General features: G+C 40.0%; 1 protein-coding gene across 1 annotated transcript in view; it reads left to right on the forward strand.

Annotated features, from left to right (window-relative positions):
• kita (KIT proto-oncogene, receptor tyrosine kinase a) overlaps nt 1–18,495 on the forward strand; it is a 45,398-nt gene that overhangs the window by 18,323 nt on the left and 8,580 nt on the right. Inside the window, exons 10-19 of the mRNA XM_015345906.2 lie at nt 4,425–4,531; nt 4,629–4,755; nt 12,892–12,996; nt 13,107–13,217; nt 14,679–14,820; nt 15,984–16,081; nt 17,084–17,211; nt 17,529–17,651; nt 18,089–18,200; nt 18,284–18,383. Of these exons, the coding sequence (XP_015201392.1) occupies nt 4,425–4,531; nt 4,629–4,755; nt 12,892–12,996; nt 13,107–13,217; nt 14,679–14,820; nt 15,984–16,081; nt 17,084–17,211; nt 17,529–17,651; nt 18,089–18,200; nt 18,284–18,383 (1,153 nt within the window). The remainder of the gene's footprint in view (nt 1–4,424; nt 4,532–4,628; nt 4,756–12,891; nt 12,997–13,106; nt 13,218–14,678; nt 14,821–15,983; nt 16,082–17,083; nt 17,212–17,528; nt 17,652–18,088; nt 18,201–18,283; nt 18,384–18,495) is intronic.

The raw sequence follows: 18,495 nt of genomic DNA on the forward strand, positions 1-18,495 counted from the left end.
TCACTTTTTAATCAGAGCAGTAATGCATTATTATTTTTAAAATTATGATAATACTCTGTCTGTAGTCCAGTGTCACCACAACTGATATTTGATTTTGAAATTGTGGTGCAGAGATAAAAAGGCAATTCTATTTCCAGAGTAAAAATAATCTCAACAAATTATTTAGCTACAGTATACTGTACATTGTAGAAGTGTGTTAATTTATTCCTGTTAACCTTTCCTTATTGTATGGATATACAGTGGACGGAAAGCCAACAGAAACCTTTTCTTATTCTATTCCATTGTACTACGTTTGTACTGTACTATTAACAACCTTTAAAGAAAACAATCTCTGTGTTGACCTCAACACACTCAGATGCAAAGACCTCTTTGTGAAGTAGGAAACTGAGGCTCATCCTGTGTACACTGTAGTGAAAACCGTCTGTCTTCCAATTAGACACCAAGCCCACATTTCTAACACTGTGCTTTCTGTTCATTGTGTCAGTAAGATAACTGCAGTCCAAACATGTTACAACATTTTTCTAAATAAATAACTAGTCTGTTACATCAGAATTTGGCTTAGAGTACACACAGTATCCTAAGTATGTGCAAGATTTCCAAATAGGGCGTCTCACTTGAAGAATAACTTAATGCTCTTATAAGAAGGGTTCTGTAGAGCACTGAAGAATGGCTGGCTTAAAAAGCCATTGACAGATTTGCAAGGGATTTGTTCTTGCAGACGTTGCATTCTGAGATTTGAAATAGAGAGCAATCTTCTTTAGGCTGAAGAGCTCATTACACATGACTGGAGTGACAAGAAAATAATAAATGACAGGCTTCTCATATGAGAAAAAGATAATTATAAGATATGTTGATTTTGACAAAATGGAGATTACAACAAAAGTTTGGGAGTGGTGACAACAACCAAGTTCCATCAAACTCGACTGTCAGTAATGAGCAATCACTCCTGATATCCATTCCTCTCCCAAAACGCTAAAAATACCTACGAGATCCCTATTTCTTTCTCTTGCATGTCTCTTGCATGAGCCTCACTGTCTCACATGTGTTCTTACACAGACAGTACTACGACCCTGCCTACACCATGCAATCATTATTCCCGTTTGCTGCTCCGATGCACAGTTGATCTCAGCCAGGATCCGCAGACTTCCTTGTTCTCCGCATACCAGCTGGCCATTGATCTGACTCTTCATTGCTTTTCAACATCTGCCAGCTTCATCTGCAGGTCATGCCTTTCCCAAGACCGAGACCCGCCGTTGTCAACCCGTCCTTTCCAAACCCCTAGCACTTGACTACCCGCTTACTTCTCCTGTTTTTTTTAAATGGGCTGCTCTCAAAAAACGTACATTCGCTGCCACGTTCGCAAGTCTCCCATTCGAAACCTTTCCTCCCGTTATCACCTGGACAGTAGCACAACGTCACTAAACAACGTTTAAGCAGCTGTCCGGCGTTCTCCCTCCGGCCTAGTTGTTCCGTGTCTTGAGTCGCTGTGTCATTTGTGTTTCTGTACCTGGTGTCCTATTCAGGCCTTATGTCTTGTGTCCTTGTCACATTGTGTCTTGATCCCTGGTGTCCAGTTCGGCCTCAGGTCCATCCCTCTTGTTCTCTGTTGCTACCAAAGCTTGATATTCATACAGGTAAGTCCTACATGTGTCCCTGACTCATTTGTGTCTCTATCCCTGGCGTCCAATGGACTGCTACTAATGTCAACTTCTCAGCTCCAGTTCTGCTCTCACTTCACTTTCCAAGCCACACTTCCTTCTGGGTCAGTCCAGCATCTTCTCAGTTGCAGTTCTACAGGGCTGACCCATACTCAAACGATTAGCTGCCTGGAGGGGAGGCATCAATTTTCTCCCAATGGGAGTTTTTGTTTTCCTCTTCACAGTACCCACATGGATTCGTTGAGCGGTCAACAGCGCTTTCAGTTCCGTTCCAGAATCCAAGCCGTTAATCCCTTATACTTAACTGCCCCGGATACCAAGAGGTTACAAGTCAACAGGTTTATACGCCTCAGCATTATGCACTCGCTCCATTTGCCTAGGAGACTCTCATCGAATTCAATGGTTATAGAAGGCCAAGACGTTGCCGTTTACCTCTGTCCCTTATTCTGTTCACAGTACGAATAAAGTGGAGGAGTCTACAATTTCCATTGCTGCTTTTGGGGGTACAATTGGAAACTCGGGCCCTTATCCATTCAGATAACACCGCCCATTTATAGTCAATTGAATAATACCAGTGACTTCCTTTCCAGATATCAAAGTTCTCGCAAATCCGGAGCTATTGCGGACGTTTCTTCCAGCTCAAGGCTGCCTCCTTGCTGCTCATGCATATTTATTTAATAAGCAGCTCGCCCGGGTCTTCAGAAGCCTTCCTTCTTTACATACAGTAACCCTGAACAAACTCTCCACCAGCTGCTATCCAACCTCTGCGATGACCCACAGTTCACACCACATATTCTTCTCACCTCCTCCATGCTTCATAGTTCTGCATTGGTGGTTTGGGGTCCTGCTTGGTTCTTTGGGGGTCCTGGTCTCCTTGTCCTCTGGCCAGGAGGTCAGCCCTCAGCCAAGCGGGTTAAGCCAAAATTTCCCTCCATGATACTTTATTCTTGGGTGTTATCATTCCTAGTGAAATATGTTTCTTTTGTTCAACTAATTTATCAGTATTTTTAAAATTTTAGTCCTTTTAAAATTAAAGTGTTCATGAAATGCATCTCTTTTTAAGGAAATCCAAACTTCTTAATATTAAAATAATGCATTCAGCATGTTTTAATATTTTTTTTAGATCTGGATCAGCTATCATACAGTATGTGTGTACTGGTTTGTACCAATAAATATAAAGCCAAATTTACACACCCAGATTTTGGCATTTTTAGTCACTTTTAACTGAATATCCACTGATATTCATACTTAAAATTCCTTATATTGGACTTCTGCTTCTGATATAAGACTTTGCCTATGATGTAAAATATTTTAGATTCTAAAACAGGATTAGATAATATTTAGATGGCTGAATAGACACATCAAATTTGCAAATGTTCATAACACTTGACACACTCATAACACAAGTACTAATGTTTTAGGTTCATTTTCACTGAATGTTTCTGAAAAATGTTATTTTGAATTTTTCTAAATGCCAGTGTTTTTTTATTTTTCCTTGCCTTATGTTTTGATGCCTTTTTAAAAATTCAAACATTGACACTAAGAGAATTAGTCTTCGCATTTCTGATGTGAGTTAATGTGTGTCTGTGACAACTGTGCATTTACAGTGTTTTAAAGCAGAGATATTTTTTGTCCCTTTTGTTTTATTAACTTCCAGGTTTAACTTCATATGTGTTTTAAACTTTAACATGGCATGCATTTTTAAACACTGAGGGTTTAAAACAAGGATATATTGAGAGCTGTGACAGCTCTTATGCAAGCTGCAAAATACTGCTTTTTTGCATCTATTCTCATAAGTAAATTAAACAGTAAACATTTATTTTGTACTTGAAGATACAACAAACAAGCATTATATTTTACTTTTTATTGTGTGAAAACAAAATAATTTCAACTTGGCATTTTAAATCTTTCATTTAAAATAACATACAGTACTATTGTTAAATCCAGTGTCACTAGTAGACACTAGTCAGGGTTGTAATACACTTCCAGTTACTAGGTTTCCAAGGGAATTATGCTGTATGAAATTGGAAGCTCAATTAAAAGTGCAATGATAAGGACAGGAAAAATTACAGTATGTTTATAAAATATGAATTCCTATAATATTATTATGACTCAAAATTCTGAAGAAAGGATATTAATTTCTTCTATTTGAACTTGTAAATACAACAAGAATTAAATGTGGCCTAAGAAAACATTTGAGAATGAGCTTTATAACAAAAATGTGGAATAAAAACAAGTTTCAAGACATGATTTTTGTTTCCTATCCATGTGAAACCATCGGAGCACATGGATAAGATGTGGGATTTATAATACTGTAAATGCAGATTTCCTGTATTTAAAGGTTTTTCATTCTATGTGAGTTCCATCTACCTGACATTACAATTTAAAAGCTTACGGTGATGTGCACTCTAGATTTCAGTTAATGTTTCCACTCGAAACTCAAGCATCAGAGAGCGTGTTCTCCAAGACTGGGTCTTAGGACCCACATGTTACGTGATTTGAAACTATTCGGGCATCTAAATGTGATGGAGGATTTTTGATAACATGTTCACTTCCTTATGGAACTGAGCTTTCTCCAACACAGAAACCAACGTGAGCTGGTTGTGCTTTACGAATACAAGCATTGTTAGCGTGGACTGAAGAGAAATCTTTGACATTAAAGATTTCAACCATGGCTTGTGTCAGAATTATATAGAAGAAAAATCACCACAACATGACAGTGTATGTTTGTTTGTTTGTTTGTTTTGTTTCTGACTTCTGATTCAGAGAGGATCGTGCAGCATGAACTCTTTACTCCGCTACTGACTGGGTTTGCTGCCGCAGCTGGAGGGCTCTGCTTCATTCTCTTCATTCTGTTCTACAAGTACTTGCAGGTACATCACCACAGTCTGATCGCTCTGCTGCTCATGTTTTTGCTCAGATACTTAGTAGTGTTCATGGAAGAAAGAAATCTCCTCTCTTTCGTTGCAGAAGCCAAAATATCAGATTCAATGGAAGGTTATTGAAGGAATAAATGGCAACAATTATGTATATATTGATCCATCACAGCTACCATATGATCAAAAATGGGAGTTCCCCCGAGATAAACTCAGATTTGGTGAGTTTTCAAAAGCTTTTAATCTGCTAAATAATAATAAATTTATATTTAAGAAAATAAATATAGAGTGTGCCCCCTAGTTCAGTAATTCCATTATTAATCTTATAGAATATCTCGGGAATGTTAACTAGTAACAAAATGTATCTGCTACCAAATTTCTGGAAACTCTAAAAAGGTCCAAAAATATTTTTGGCATTGGGCTGTAATAAAAATGTTACTTCTGAGGGGGCAGCTGTGCCAGCATGTGAGCTGTAAATATAGAGGTTAGATCCAAACTGAAAAGTGAAAAGAACGTAGAAAATTATTTGGACTGGGAAACTTTCTTCTGCTATACGAAGACTAGACTAGAAGGGTTAATTGTTTTTTTTTCAGTGTAGTGAATTATTACTCTACTTGAATCATTGTTGTGGTTCCTTTACTGTCAGCGTCAATGTCAAAAATTCATCATGATTTCTATATGGGGCAAGTAAATAATGATGATCACTGATAGCTTTCTAGCTTATTTATATGTGTGCTTTGACATCAAGGTTACATTGGTATCATTATGCAAGGAGCTTCATCAGCTTGAGACACATAAAATACTGTTTCCAAAGCATTATGTAAAACTGTCGTGGAAATTTAACTATCAAGGAAGCCACAAGAGAGAGTTCTCACCTGAGTAAGGTCTTTATTTCAATATTGCAATATTGGGAGCCCTGCTGCCACTTCGCAAAGTGCATCAGAGACTCAGTTAGTTACAAGCAGTACAGGGTTTTATAAGACGTTGCGCTGTAAAAAAAAGTTCAGCACTTGGTCCCTTCTAAAACTTCCCCTTTCTCTAAAAGAAAACAAATTACCTCATAGAGCGAGAGAAAAACACTAGATTTGTTATTCAAAGTTTATCTGTTACTTTCAGCTAATTCTAATGACCCAGACAGCATATATTGTTTTGGTACATTGTCTTCTAAACTAACCCAAACAGTGTACCTTGTTGACGAACTGTTTTCTAAAATTCTGCACATACTGTAGCATAGCAGTTATATCCTTGAAATATTATCTAAAAGCACCAATATATTTTTTTGCAAAGCTCTCTACATTTTTAAGAATCAATTAACTCATTAGATTTCCACTACAATTCCCTCCTTTTATTCTTGAAAATGATTAAAAATTAGATTCTTCATATGGACTCCCAGGAGGCTCCCATACTTCAGATTCTTCCGTTTTTATCAGAACATACTGATGCGCAAACATATTCATTATCATATTGCGAAGCATTGGAATAATACAAGTCGAACAGCAACACAAAAACAGGAAGACAAGTATCACAGCTACTATAATTGGTGTTAGTAACTTAAAAAAAAACATTCCCCCCGGCCCAAACAGCGATTCTAACCAAGAGAGAAAAGCAGGTATATCTTTAATGCCTCTTTCTTTGTCCACCTTGTCTCTCAGTTCTTTCAAATGTTGAATAGCAAGTGTAAGATTTCCGTAATCATTGTCATTTGCTGGAATAAATGTGCAACAGGAGTCTCCTATTAAAGCACAGACTCCTCCAGATGCTGCATTTTGTAGATCCAGCACGAACCTGTTCTGAAGTGCCATTAATCTAACTCCCCTTAATTCTTGTTTGATAGCGTCTAGCGTTTTGTTAGTTTATTCTTTATGGTCCCATTTATACGTTCCACTGCTCCACTACTCTGAGGGTGGTACGAACAATGTTGTTTTAAATCAATGCCTAGGCGATTGGCGAGAAAGGCAATGACATTGTTCACAAAGTGGGTACCGTTATCTGAACTAAGTTTTCCTGGAATTCCCCATCTGGGAATGACATCTTGGAGTAAGTGCTTAGCCACACTTTTAGCATCAGCGTGTTTACAGGGAAAAACTTCTACCCATCTAGAAAACATGTCTACGATTACCAGGCAGTACTTATATCCGTTACATGGTGTTAATTCAATAAAATCCATCATAAGGTGATCAAACGGATCATCTGGGACGAGGTGCGCTGAGGCCTGAGTTTTAGTGCCTCGTCCTACATTGTTTTGGGCACAAATGAGACATTTATTACAAAATTTCTCTGCAAAAGTTGTGAATCCCCTCGTGTCCCATTGCATACTTACCATACTTACCATCCCTCCTTTCGACACATGGTCTCGCCCATGTGCCATTTTAGCAATGTAGGGGAAGAAATGACGGGGAAGACATGGTTTCCCCGTTGGGCCTAGCCAGACCCCATCAGAAAACAAGCCTGACTTTTTCCAGACTGCCTTTTCAGCCGGAGTGGCCAGGGCCTGCATGTCAGATAGTGAAGCCATTGCGGGCTCAGGGCTGAGTAGGGGAAGTAAAAGTGCAGAAGAAAAAGGGGATACTGCAGCTGCCTTTGCTGCAGCATCGGCCCTGGAGTTGCCTCTTGAAATCTCATCCGGCAAGTGGGTGTGTGCTGCACACTTGCACACAGCAATAGAGCTAGGTAACAAAATAGCTTCGAGCAAATTGCTTACCAGGAGGGAGTGTTGGATCGGCGTGCCCTGTGATGTGAGAAACCCCCTATTCTTCCAGAGAGTACCGAAGTCATGCACAACCCCAAAAGCGTATCTACTATCAGTGTAAATAGTAACTGACTTTCCGGTTGCCAGGACACAGGCCCTTGTTAAAGCCAAAAGTTCGGCTGCCTGGGCAGATAGATGCGAAGGGAGGCGAGCAGCTTCGACAGTGGAGTGGTCGGAGACCACTGCATACCCCACATGACTCAATCCAGTAGTCGGGTCTTTACGAGCTGACCCATCAACATAGAAAAGCAACTCAGAGTTAGGAAGGGGAGAAGAAGAGAGATCCTGCCTGGGCGTTACCTGAGAGGTGATGGCCGCCAGGCAATCATGTGGCTCCCCCTCGTCCTGAGTGGGCAACAAGGTTGCAGGGTTTAACACTGTGCATCGCTCGATAGTAACATGTGGCAGAGATAAAAGGACATGATGGTAGTGAAGAGTAGACGCGGAAGAGAAATGTGAAGTTTTACTCTGAAGGAGGATAGAAGCCACAGCATGTGGAACCAAAAGCTTCAGTGGACGATAACAAACCAAAGAGGCCGAAGCCATGACAGCTGCAGCTGCTGCCGCTACAGCACGTAGGCAGGCTGGGAGGCCTCTGGTTACAGAGGTCAGTCGCTGAGAATAATAAGCAACTGGTTTAAGACGGTCTCCGTGCTCCTGTAAAAGGACAGCACTGTAGAAACCAGCCTTCTCGTCAACACATAAAGTGAACCCCTTAGTCATATCAGGAATGCCCAAAGCAGGGGCAGACATCAGTGCAGTCTTGAGTTCAACAAAAGCGTTTTCCGCTTCTTCAGTCCAAGTCAGTCTGTCAGTCATATTCAGGCCTGAGATGTGTGCCATGTCAGACAATGGCTGTGCTAGTTTTGCATACCCGGGTATCCACGCCCTACAGTAACCTGTGCAGCCTAAGAAGGACATCATCTCCTTCTTGGTGCGGGGTTTTGGAATTTTTTGGATCGCAGTTATTCGCTCTGTGCCAATGGAGCGTGAATTTGCAGAAATGTCATGACCTAAATATCGTACATTCTTTTTTACAAGCTGCAGCTTTGATAGTGAAACTTTATTTCCAGTACTGGCAAGATAATTTAAAAGATCTTTAGTATCCTGAACGCAAGCGCTTTCACTCGGAGAGCAAATCAACAAATCATCAACATATTGCACTAGTGTACTACCGTTTTTAAACCCAAACCCTGAGAGACAGTCCTGCAATGCAGAGGAAAATATAGTAGGAGCCTCGGCATACCCCTGAGGCATACGAGTCCAAGTATACTTTTTTCCTTGAAACGTGAAAGCAAACCAGAACTGGGACTCAGAGTGTACTGGGATACTAAAAAATGCATTTGCCAAATCTATTACAGAAAAAACCTTTGAGTCCCCGGGGATAGATGACAAAATAGTGGTTGGATTTGGAACAACAGGAGCTCGAGCATATATGGCATCATTTACTGCTCTTAAATCTTGTACAGGGCGCCAGGATTCCCCATCAGCCTTTTTCACGGGGAACAGCGGAGTGTTACAGGGAGATGTTGGGCAGGGAATCAAAATTCCTGTGGCGACCAGCTGTTCGATCACAGGTTTAAGCCCAACCTCAGCGTCTGGCCTGAGCGGATACTGGGGCTTACTCGGCCTATAGGTGGACTTGGGTTTTACTTCGAGCGGGGAAGCCCCCTCCATTAATCCCACATCATATTTGTGAGCCGCCCAGAGGGAGCTGGGCACCCCCTCTAGTGCGGGATGGGAAGTGTCAACAGAGGTGGACACAAACAATGCACCCATCTGATCATCTGGAGCCGTGAGATGCACCGTCCTCCAGGTCTGAAGGATTGCTGAGCATGGGCACCAACTGGCCTGGAGGGTGGCATTATATTTAACTCCCCTCGAGTCTGGAGCTGACCACGAACAGCTCTCAACACACCGTTGGACAAAACTGCCCACGTCCTGCCAGCGAAAACCTGATGCTTTAGCAAGGGAAACATGAGGGTGCGTTCCCGCTCGATAAAGTGTCTTCTGCTCCTCTGTTAAGGTAATAGCTAACGCTGCAAAGTCTGTCGAAATTAAATACCCATTGCTTTTTATCCTGTCACTACACTGTCCATTCCCGGACCATGCTGCCTCAAATTCTTCATCTGGACCTGCAAAACTAACCCTTGCTGTACAATGCAAATTGTTCACGTCTTGAAAATCACCTTGGCCTGACCACAGTCTTTTTATTTCTTGTAAAAGAAGCTGTGGTGTTTGTTCCTCATCCTGCACTAAGTCCCAGCTGTAGTAGTAATCAGGGACCGTGGGTGAGTGTTGCATTAACATGGTGCGTGGCAAGCAATTTTCATTGCGGGTTAGCTCAAGCCCTTTTTCTGAACAGACAATGGTGAGGCCCATTTTGCAGAGCAAATCTCTGCCACACAGATTAACAGGGCACTCTTTGGAAAGGAGGAAGGAGTGGTTACCAGGCCCAAACCCATGCTGCTGGCATTCCACTGTCAGGGGTGCAGTAAAATAAGACTTTGTGGGATTACCCGTTACCCCTATTGTTAAAATGGATTTTGAGGAGGGGTCGAATCTATAGATATTGTCTCTGAGTAACGAATGCGTGGCTCCAGTATCCACTAGAAACTCATAAGGATCTCCATTTATGTATAAAGTGATCTTGGGTAGCTGGGAAGGGGAAGAGAGGGCAGGTAGGATAAAAGTCTCGGTGCCCTCAGGCCCTACCTCAGCTTGCGATGAACGTCAATCCCTTTTTTCCTCCTGCCAGGGTGAGCTCACGGTTACCTCAGGTGGAGGTGGTGGTGGTAGGTCCCAGTTGTCGCCGCCGCTTCTCCGTTTCGCTGTGTTGTGTTCAGGGCAGTCACGAGCCCAGTGTCCCGTCTGTCCACACTTGAAGCAAGTCTGGAAGTCCCCTCTCGGGCTTTTGCTTCTTCCTCTTCGGCCACGCCGGGCGCGCTGTCCTCTCCCTCTGTTCTGGTCACCCTGGTAAAATTGTAACTGAGCCATTTGCAGCTGGTGAAGCTGATAATAATCCTTTCGGGCTTTTCGCTCTCTCTTGTCTGTGAGCTGTCTTTCAGCATGATAAGCATGGCGACATACTTCTGCTAATCGGGCAGTGTCCCAGCCTATACAGGTAGCTTTTACCATGCCACTTATTTCTGGAAGCAGTCCCTCTACAAAAAGGTTAGTGAGTTGGGTTTCATAAACTGATCCTGCCTCTCCTGCTGAGGGTTCAGACAGGCCACTTAGATTACTGAAGAGAGGAGTCAATCTCTCCAAGTAGTCATTACAGGTTTCCTCAGGTTTCTGGGTACATTGTCTTAGCACTACCCAATCCACTTTCCCCGTATATTTAGCCTCTATTCTGCGACATATGGCATTAAGCTGGGTCTGATAGATACTGCCAGCGTCGCTGCTGTATGGGTGGTCAGGGCTAAACTCATCTTGACCCTCTCCTCTTACGTCACTATACTCAAGCTTCAAAGTTTTTATAAAAACAGTCTCTAGCTCTCCACTCGTGGGTCTGCTTTGTGCTACTAGCCGTCTCAGGGCTGTTGTGTACTTACGCCCATTGGTTTTGGGGTTTGGCAGCTCCCCTATAACTGCCGCCAACTCACTTAATTTCCATGGGCGATAAACGAGGACAGTAGGTTCCTCATTTTCACCGGTGCGGGGATTAGGACATTCAATCATTGGCATGTGGAGCACCCCCTCTCCCTCCTCCATAGACTGGGGACGCGGAACGGCAGAAGTATCTGCAGAGCGACCCCCTCCATACCGCACTCCTCTCCTTGTGCGGGAAGGCGAGAGCATCCCCTCCGCGTCACCCTTTTTCTCATCCCGTCGCCTATTATACGGAGAAGCCGGCCGGCCCTCCCCATATGGTGGAGGCGACGGAGGGGTAGTCTCAGGAGCAATAGCTACTGCAAGACAATCCAATTCGGGATACACTTTAGTAGTGCTCAACATCATCTGTTCAGGTTTTTTACCCCATCCTGATCCATGCTTCCTAGCACACTCCTCCCATACACATACACATCTGCACATATATTTAAAATCCCACCCGGGATCTCCCTCTGGGTTAGGTGAATCTGTCATTTCGTGTAATAATTGTATGGCCCATGGCTGAAAACTACCTACACGGGGCCATCTCTCATTTGTCCATACTGACATATTGTCGGAAAAAGGTTGACAGTATATTAACCCATATTCTCTTCCCACTATATTCATGGGCGTTTCAGTTTTCTTTCCACTATTGTCTGACGTACTTTGTCTTTCTCTAACTTGCGCCTCAATTTTCCACAACTCAAAACACTTCCAATCGACTTTCTTATTTCCCTTCTTCTCTTTTTCTTTTAACTGTTCTTCTAGTTGTTGTATCTGCTTGGTACTAAAACTACCATTTTCTGGAAAACCTAACTTACTCCACAACGGAAGACACTTTATTCCCCTTTCTCCAAATTCCCTGTACATGTACTTCGCTGGACCGCTCGGTCCTGTTTTCGTCTTCGAATTTTCATTTCCCATTTTTACCGATCGGTGCCTTACTTTAGAACCTTATCACATTAACTACTCCGCAGAGCAAAAACCACACGTCTGTGTTAAGATAAGTTCTTTATGAGTCCCGGACTCATCAAACCGCCCGCGTGAGAACACCCTCACCGGCCTCCTCTTTCTCTGCTATAAAACCGCAGAAATTAATCTTATAAATCGTTTCAAAACAAAAATTCGTTAAAAGGATCACTTACTGACGTCAGACAGCCGTGAATTCTCCAGACGCGTCTCAGGAAGGACAAACAGTTTATCCTCCGAGGTTCGTCCAATTTTCTAAAATTGTCCGGGCCCGGATGGAGTTTCAGCAGCCGTCCGCGTTCAGGTTTGTGATCCCGGACGAGCCCCCAAACTGTCGTGGAAATTTAACTATCAAGGAAGCCACAAGAGAGAGTTCTCACCTGAGTAAGGTCTTTATTTCAATATTGCAATATTGGGAGCCCTGCTGCCACTTCGCAAAGTGCATCAGAGACTCAGTTAGTTACAAGCAGTACAGGGTTTTATAAGACGTTGCGCTGTAAAAAAAAGTTCAGCACTTGGTCCCTTCTAAAACTTCCCCTTTCTCTAAAAGAAAACAAATTACCTCATAGAGCGAGAGAAAAACACTAGATTTGTTATTCAAAGTTTATCTGTTACTTTCAGCTAATTCTAATGACCCAGACAGCATATATTGTTTTGGTACATTGTCTTCTAAACTAACCCAAACAGTGTACCTTGTTGACGAACTGTTTTCTAAAATTCTGCACATACTGTAGCATAGCAGTTATATCCTTGAAATATTATCTAAAAGCACCAATATATTTTTTTGCAAAGCTCTCTACATTTTTAAGAATCAATTAACTCATTAGATTTCCACTACAATCATTATACCTTGTTTTTATAGAAATTGCTCGTACTGTTTATACTAAGTGCCCAGAGTGCATTTTGTATTAAAGTTGAGTTAGAACTGGTTTGTCAAAGTAGCAGATCAAGAGGAACTGTCCTGTAGATTTTGATAAAAGTAAGACCCATGTAGTAAGACCTATGAAGACATAAAATTCCTATAATTACCCAAATTAACTTCTAGGTAAAACACTGGGCTCTGGAGCATTTGGAAAAGTGGTGGAGGCCACAGCATATGGAATGTCAAAAGCAGACACAATAATGACTGTAGCTGTCAAAATGCTGAAACGTAAGTTAAATAATTTCTTTAAATTAGTTCATGGAACTTTTTTGAATTTTTTTTTGTTCAGTCTTCTTAATACAACTTACATTTTACAACTTTAAACTTTTTTTTTACAGCAAGAGCTCATGCTACTGAGAAAGAGGCACTGATGTCTGAACTCAAGGTCTTGAGCTACCTAGGGCATCACATGAATATTGTCAACCTGTTAGGAGCTTGCACAGTGGGAGGTAACATTGTTAAACCTGTTTCCTTAAGTAGCTTGTCTATATCTTGGAGTTTTTAAAAATTAATCTCTTATTCAGATATATTATGTATATAAATGTATGAATGCTACTTACATTTTTTTACTTGTACACATTTAGTTACCCTTCCAGCTATTTCACAGAGCCAAGTAGACTTAGCTTTTTTTGTAACCTTTCTTATTTACTTAAGAAGATGAATGAAGTTCAAACAGATTAGTATGGTGCTCTGTTCAGAAGCGCCTGAAGTTTACATAAAGCAAGGCTAACAGCAACCGAATAGCCAGGTTACAAGGTTTTACTGGATAGTGACATGTTTCAATGAGGATGCTGTGGGAGGACGAATTGGGCACAATGTAAATCTCAGCTTACAGTCAGCACTTAAACATTTAAATAACATACTGTAGCTTCTATAACAATATATTGGCCTTTGTATTGTAAGCAATATATTGCGTACAATATATATGTAATATGTAATATGTATACATATATGTGCAAAGGAACAAGTAATAGGTTTATTCCTGAAATACCTGAAAAGAGAAGAAAGAAAACACAGCGTTTTGGCCGTGGAGCCTTCTTCAGGTTGGCTCCACGAACGAAACGTTATGTTTTCTTTCTTCTCTTTTCAGCGTGGAATAAACCTATTACTTGTTCCTTTGCAGCCTACACATGCTGACACAGCTACCCACCTGAACTACATATATATATATGTAATATATATGGCAATATATTGGCCTTTGTATTGTAAGTTTGCCAACAAGAAGATGGATAACAAGATATTCCTATACAATTATCTGGAGCAGATAGCAGATATCACTTATTATACAATACAGTGTTTTTGTAACTGAAGATACACGCTTGAAACTGCAAACTTGTTAACAGTTTCAAGTGCAATTGAACTTTTTGCATTCAAAACAGAACAAATGCAAAAACACATGAAACAGACATGAAGTGTGCTTAAACATGAAACCTAAAGGGAAAATGGAGTCATTAAGCTAGGGTTAAGGATGCAAAGCACAAAATAAAAAGCAAAACAAGGGACTTGTGAGACAAAAGTTTAAAAAATTGTACAGCATTGTAGAGTTTGCAGAAGGAAAAGTGGAATATTCAAAGTGAAGGATGATGTGTGCAAAATAGAGACAGTACAAGAAGCTTTCCATTCTTCTTCATCTACCACATGCTGACAGAAACTGTGGATTGTTTTAGTTTGTACCAATGTGAAACTCTCTTTATAACTTTCAGCAACTTGTGCATTTGTTACATATACATAAATTCTTTAAACAGGCTTTAAGTGGGTTTACAATAAACAATCTCTAGTCATGTAAATTGAACACTTTTAAAATATATTTTGTTTGTCAGACTGCATTTTAATGGTATAATTTAAAACATGCAGTAATCCATACAAGCAATGCTCACACCAATACAAAACTCTGGTGTTTCTACTCTCAGGTCCGACGTTGGTCATAACGGAGTATTGCTGTTTTGGTGACCTCCTGAACTTTCTCAGAAGGAAAAGAGACATGTTCTTTTGCTCCAGACTGGGAGATGACTCACATTATAAGAATATTCAGAACAAAAGAGGAACTGAAAAGTAAGGGTCACCTTTATCTGAAAACATCTTTCTTTTGTTTTACAACTTTCCTGTTGCTTCTGGGCCATGAGTTCAAAGTTTAGAATGTTTTTGTCTTGCACATAACTGACATAGGTTGTATTTTTTCCACTAGGAATATACTTAAAATAGACAACATATACAATATTTCACATTATTATACTGCTATGAAAAAAAATCTTTTGGTTATACATCTTTCTACTCTTTTCTCTCATTGTCTTTCTGTATTTATGCAGAAAACGTTCTGTGGTGATCAGAATTGATTAATCTAATAATCAGAAGTATATTTAAAGATAAAAGTTAATCCTGTTAGATCTGTGTTTCATCCTACAAAAAATAGTATTTTAGCCTTATGGATGTGTAGAAAGGAATATATGTTGATTACAAGGACCACCTGGCAATGAGTCAATTAGATTTGATTGGGGGCTGTGATGGATTAGCTGTTACAGCTCAAACTGGTTGCTTATGCCTACTTTACCCTGAGTTGTTGTGACCAAGACTTTGAAGTTTCTTTGAAGATCAATGTATGTTATTCATGCTAAAAGACCAGTTTGCCTTATTCTCACCCAAACTAAACTGTATTTAGAACATTAAAAGCTGTTACAAGTTGTACAGAGAGTACTATAGGGAAAGAATAACCTTTAAACAAGTCAGCAAAGCCATATTTTTTTATTTAGATTTTTGTGCAGCCAAGTGCAATAAAAAAAACATTTGGTGATTGTAAGGAATATTTTCTGGAAAATTGTTTAAAAATTGCTTAATATCTGATTTTTTCTTTAATGTTACTGTTTTGTGGTGTGATTTAATAAGCAAACTGACACGATCAGTGTAATATCGGCAACAGGTTTTGCTGTTAGTGTTAATGCTGGGCAGGTTCACATGACTTGTGAATAAAGTATTACTTTTCTTGCATGATGCCTAAAAATTGTTGTGTCTAATGTTGCTGCTCTGGATTTCTTTAATGTACCATGAATATTGCATGTTCTGGTATGCTTTTGTATTTATTAGTGGGTACAGATGACAGCAGCAGTTCTCTGTAATTGATGCTGCTGAGATAAAAAGACAGATGTTTCTTCACATGCAATGTTTTGAATAATTATATGTAACTAAAGCAGATGTCTGTTCTATTATTCACTTCTCCATAGTGAGGAAAGCAAAAATGGGTATATGACAATGAGACCGTCCACAGCTGTCCCCAGCTTACACAGTGCCCCATCAGAGAAGAGGAGATTAAAGAGAAAAGGTGAGTGCACGTCATCAGTCTTAAAATACATTGGAAGTGCTTAAAGACCTCCTCCTATTTACAGTACATTTTAGTCTTAGATCCTTAAAAATGTACAATTTTCATTATAGTTTCTTAGTTCTATTTAGAGTAAATACACAGAGTCATTTTAAACGTCAAATTAATTCTATTAAACTTACTTTTCTTTTTGCAGCGAAAAAAAAAACTTGTTTAAGAATACTTTCTGCTTATGAATTTCCTTAAGTATCAGATTTTACCTAGTTTTAATTAACACCAATTAGATATTCTTTCAGAGGTCAGAATGCAAAGGCTACAGTGAGCTGTACTGCACTCCAGACTCATTAGGGCAGAGCGGTGGCTCTGTGGCTAAGGATCTGCGCCTGTGACTGGAAGGTTGCCGGTTCAAATCCCGGGGCCAGCAAAGGAACCCTACTCCGTTGGGCCCCTGAGTAAGGCCCTTAACCCTAACTGCTCCAGGGGCGCCATACAATGGCAGACCCTGTGCTCTGACCCCCAAACTTCTCTCCCTGTCTGTGTGTCTGTGTCTCCATGGAGAAAAGCTGGGGTATGCAAAAAGACGAATTCCTAATACAAGAAATTGTATAGGGCTAATAAACATTACATTATTATTATTACATTTCATTCACCTAAGGCGTCTTGTTTATAAAAAGGTCAGAATTCCTGACAAGAGGTCAGCGGTCTCACGAAAGCACTGTTTCTGGGGTTTATTGGTTAAGATCGGAGATACAGTGAGCAGCTCAAGCTTCAAGACGTAAAGCTGAGCAATAACCTGTCATAGAACTTAAATGAAAGGAGGCCTTTGCAAGGGCAGAAAAAGGTGTGCAAGTGTGATTTTACAGTGCTTTGTCTGCTGCTGCTGTGTTTTCCACTAAATACATCCCTAAATTAATAAAATAGGGTTGTATATTGCAATAAACAGGCTTTTTAGATCTAGACTGTAACACTAAAATATCTTTCTGTTTTTGCTTCTCTATTGATTAGGGTCATATGGTGATAAAGATGTCAGCAATGATGTTTTACAAGAAGATACAAGGTCACTTGATACAGAAGATCTCTTAAGCTTTTCTTATCAAGTTGCAAAAGGAATGAACTTCCTTGCTTCAAAAAATGTAAGATTACATTTCATTTGTGATAAAGCTTTTTTTAAATCTAAACTATAAATGAATAGTGAACTGTATTGTGAAATTCTTTTATGGTCATAAATATCTCAAGATAATTCTTACCTTCCTGTACAGTTTAGTCTTCCTTTAGATAAAACAATTATTACATTTTCTTTTGCTTTATTGTAGAAGTTTGCCATATTTGGTTGAATTTATTTGTTGAGTGTTTAAATTCTGATAATGAAATAATATTTACATGGTCTGTATTTTACATTACCCTACTCTTGTACCTTTTGCAATATGGATGTTGTTCTGTGCATTCACAGTGCATTCACAGAGACCTGGCTGCAAGGAATGTTCTGCTTACAGAAGGGCGGGTGGCTAAGATTTGTGATTTTGGTCTTGCCAGGGACATAAAAAATGATTCCAACTATGTTGTAAAGGGCAACGTAAGTCTAATTCTGTTTTTACAATGGAGAAGGAGAAGTAGCAGTGGCTAGGATTCTGGACCCTTCACCTGAGGCCAGACATTTCCTAATATGGATCTTACAGTCTTTTTAGAAAGAGAGACCTCAATACCACAACAGTCACCCCATCCATTTTGTGTGAGATGTAAAGCTTAAACTAAAATTCATGCTTATCTACTTTTTTTTTTTTTTTTTTCCAAAATATCTTTTTAATATTATTTTGTACGTGGAGCAGTTTTTTTTAATCACATCTAAGTGTGTTTCACAATAACTGTAGTTTAGTGTGCATTTTGTAAAGTTATTTTGTTTTGTTCCTGAATATACTGCATATTTGCAATCATGGATGGCAGGAGCAACATCTGCATGTATCTATTACAGTTTTGCCATCTGGAATAATTCTGGTGTTTGTTTTTCTTCAGGCTCGGCTTCCTGTGAAGTGGATGGCACCAGAAAGCATTTTTGAATGTGTATATACCTTTGAGAGTGATGTCTGGTCTTATGGCATATTGTTGTGGGAAATATTCTCATTAGGTGAGTCTTGCCTAATTCATTGAACAGCTTCAATTTTTCATCTTTTCAAAAAAAATTACATTCAAACCATTCAACTTTTGTAGGTAGCAGCCCTTACCCCGGAATGCCTGTGGATTCCAAGTTCTACAAGATGATCAAGGAGGGTTACCGGATGATAGGACCTGAATTTGCACCCAATGAAATGTAAGAATAAAAAAACCGAGGAGTGTTTATTTGTAGCTTAGGAACTCATGAGGGACTTGAGCCTGTAAAAGTAGTCATAGTCTGGAACTCTGTGGTTTGAATATGGGCAATT

The sequence above is a fragment of the Lepisosteus oculatus genome, chromosome 1 (genome assembly GCF_040954835.1).
Source record: "Lepisosteus oculatus isolate fLepOcu1 chromosome 1, fLepOcu1.hap2, whole genome shotgun sequence".
Classification (NCBI taxonomy): Eukaryota; Metazoa; Chordata; class Actinopteri; order Semionotiformes; family Lepisosteidae; genus Lepisosteus; species Lepisosteus oculatus.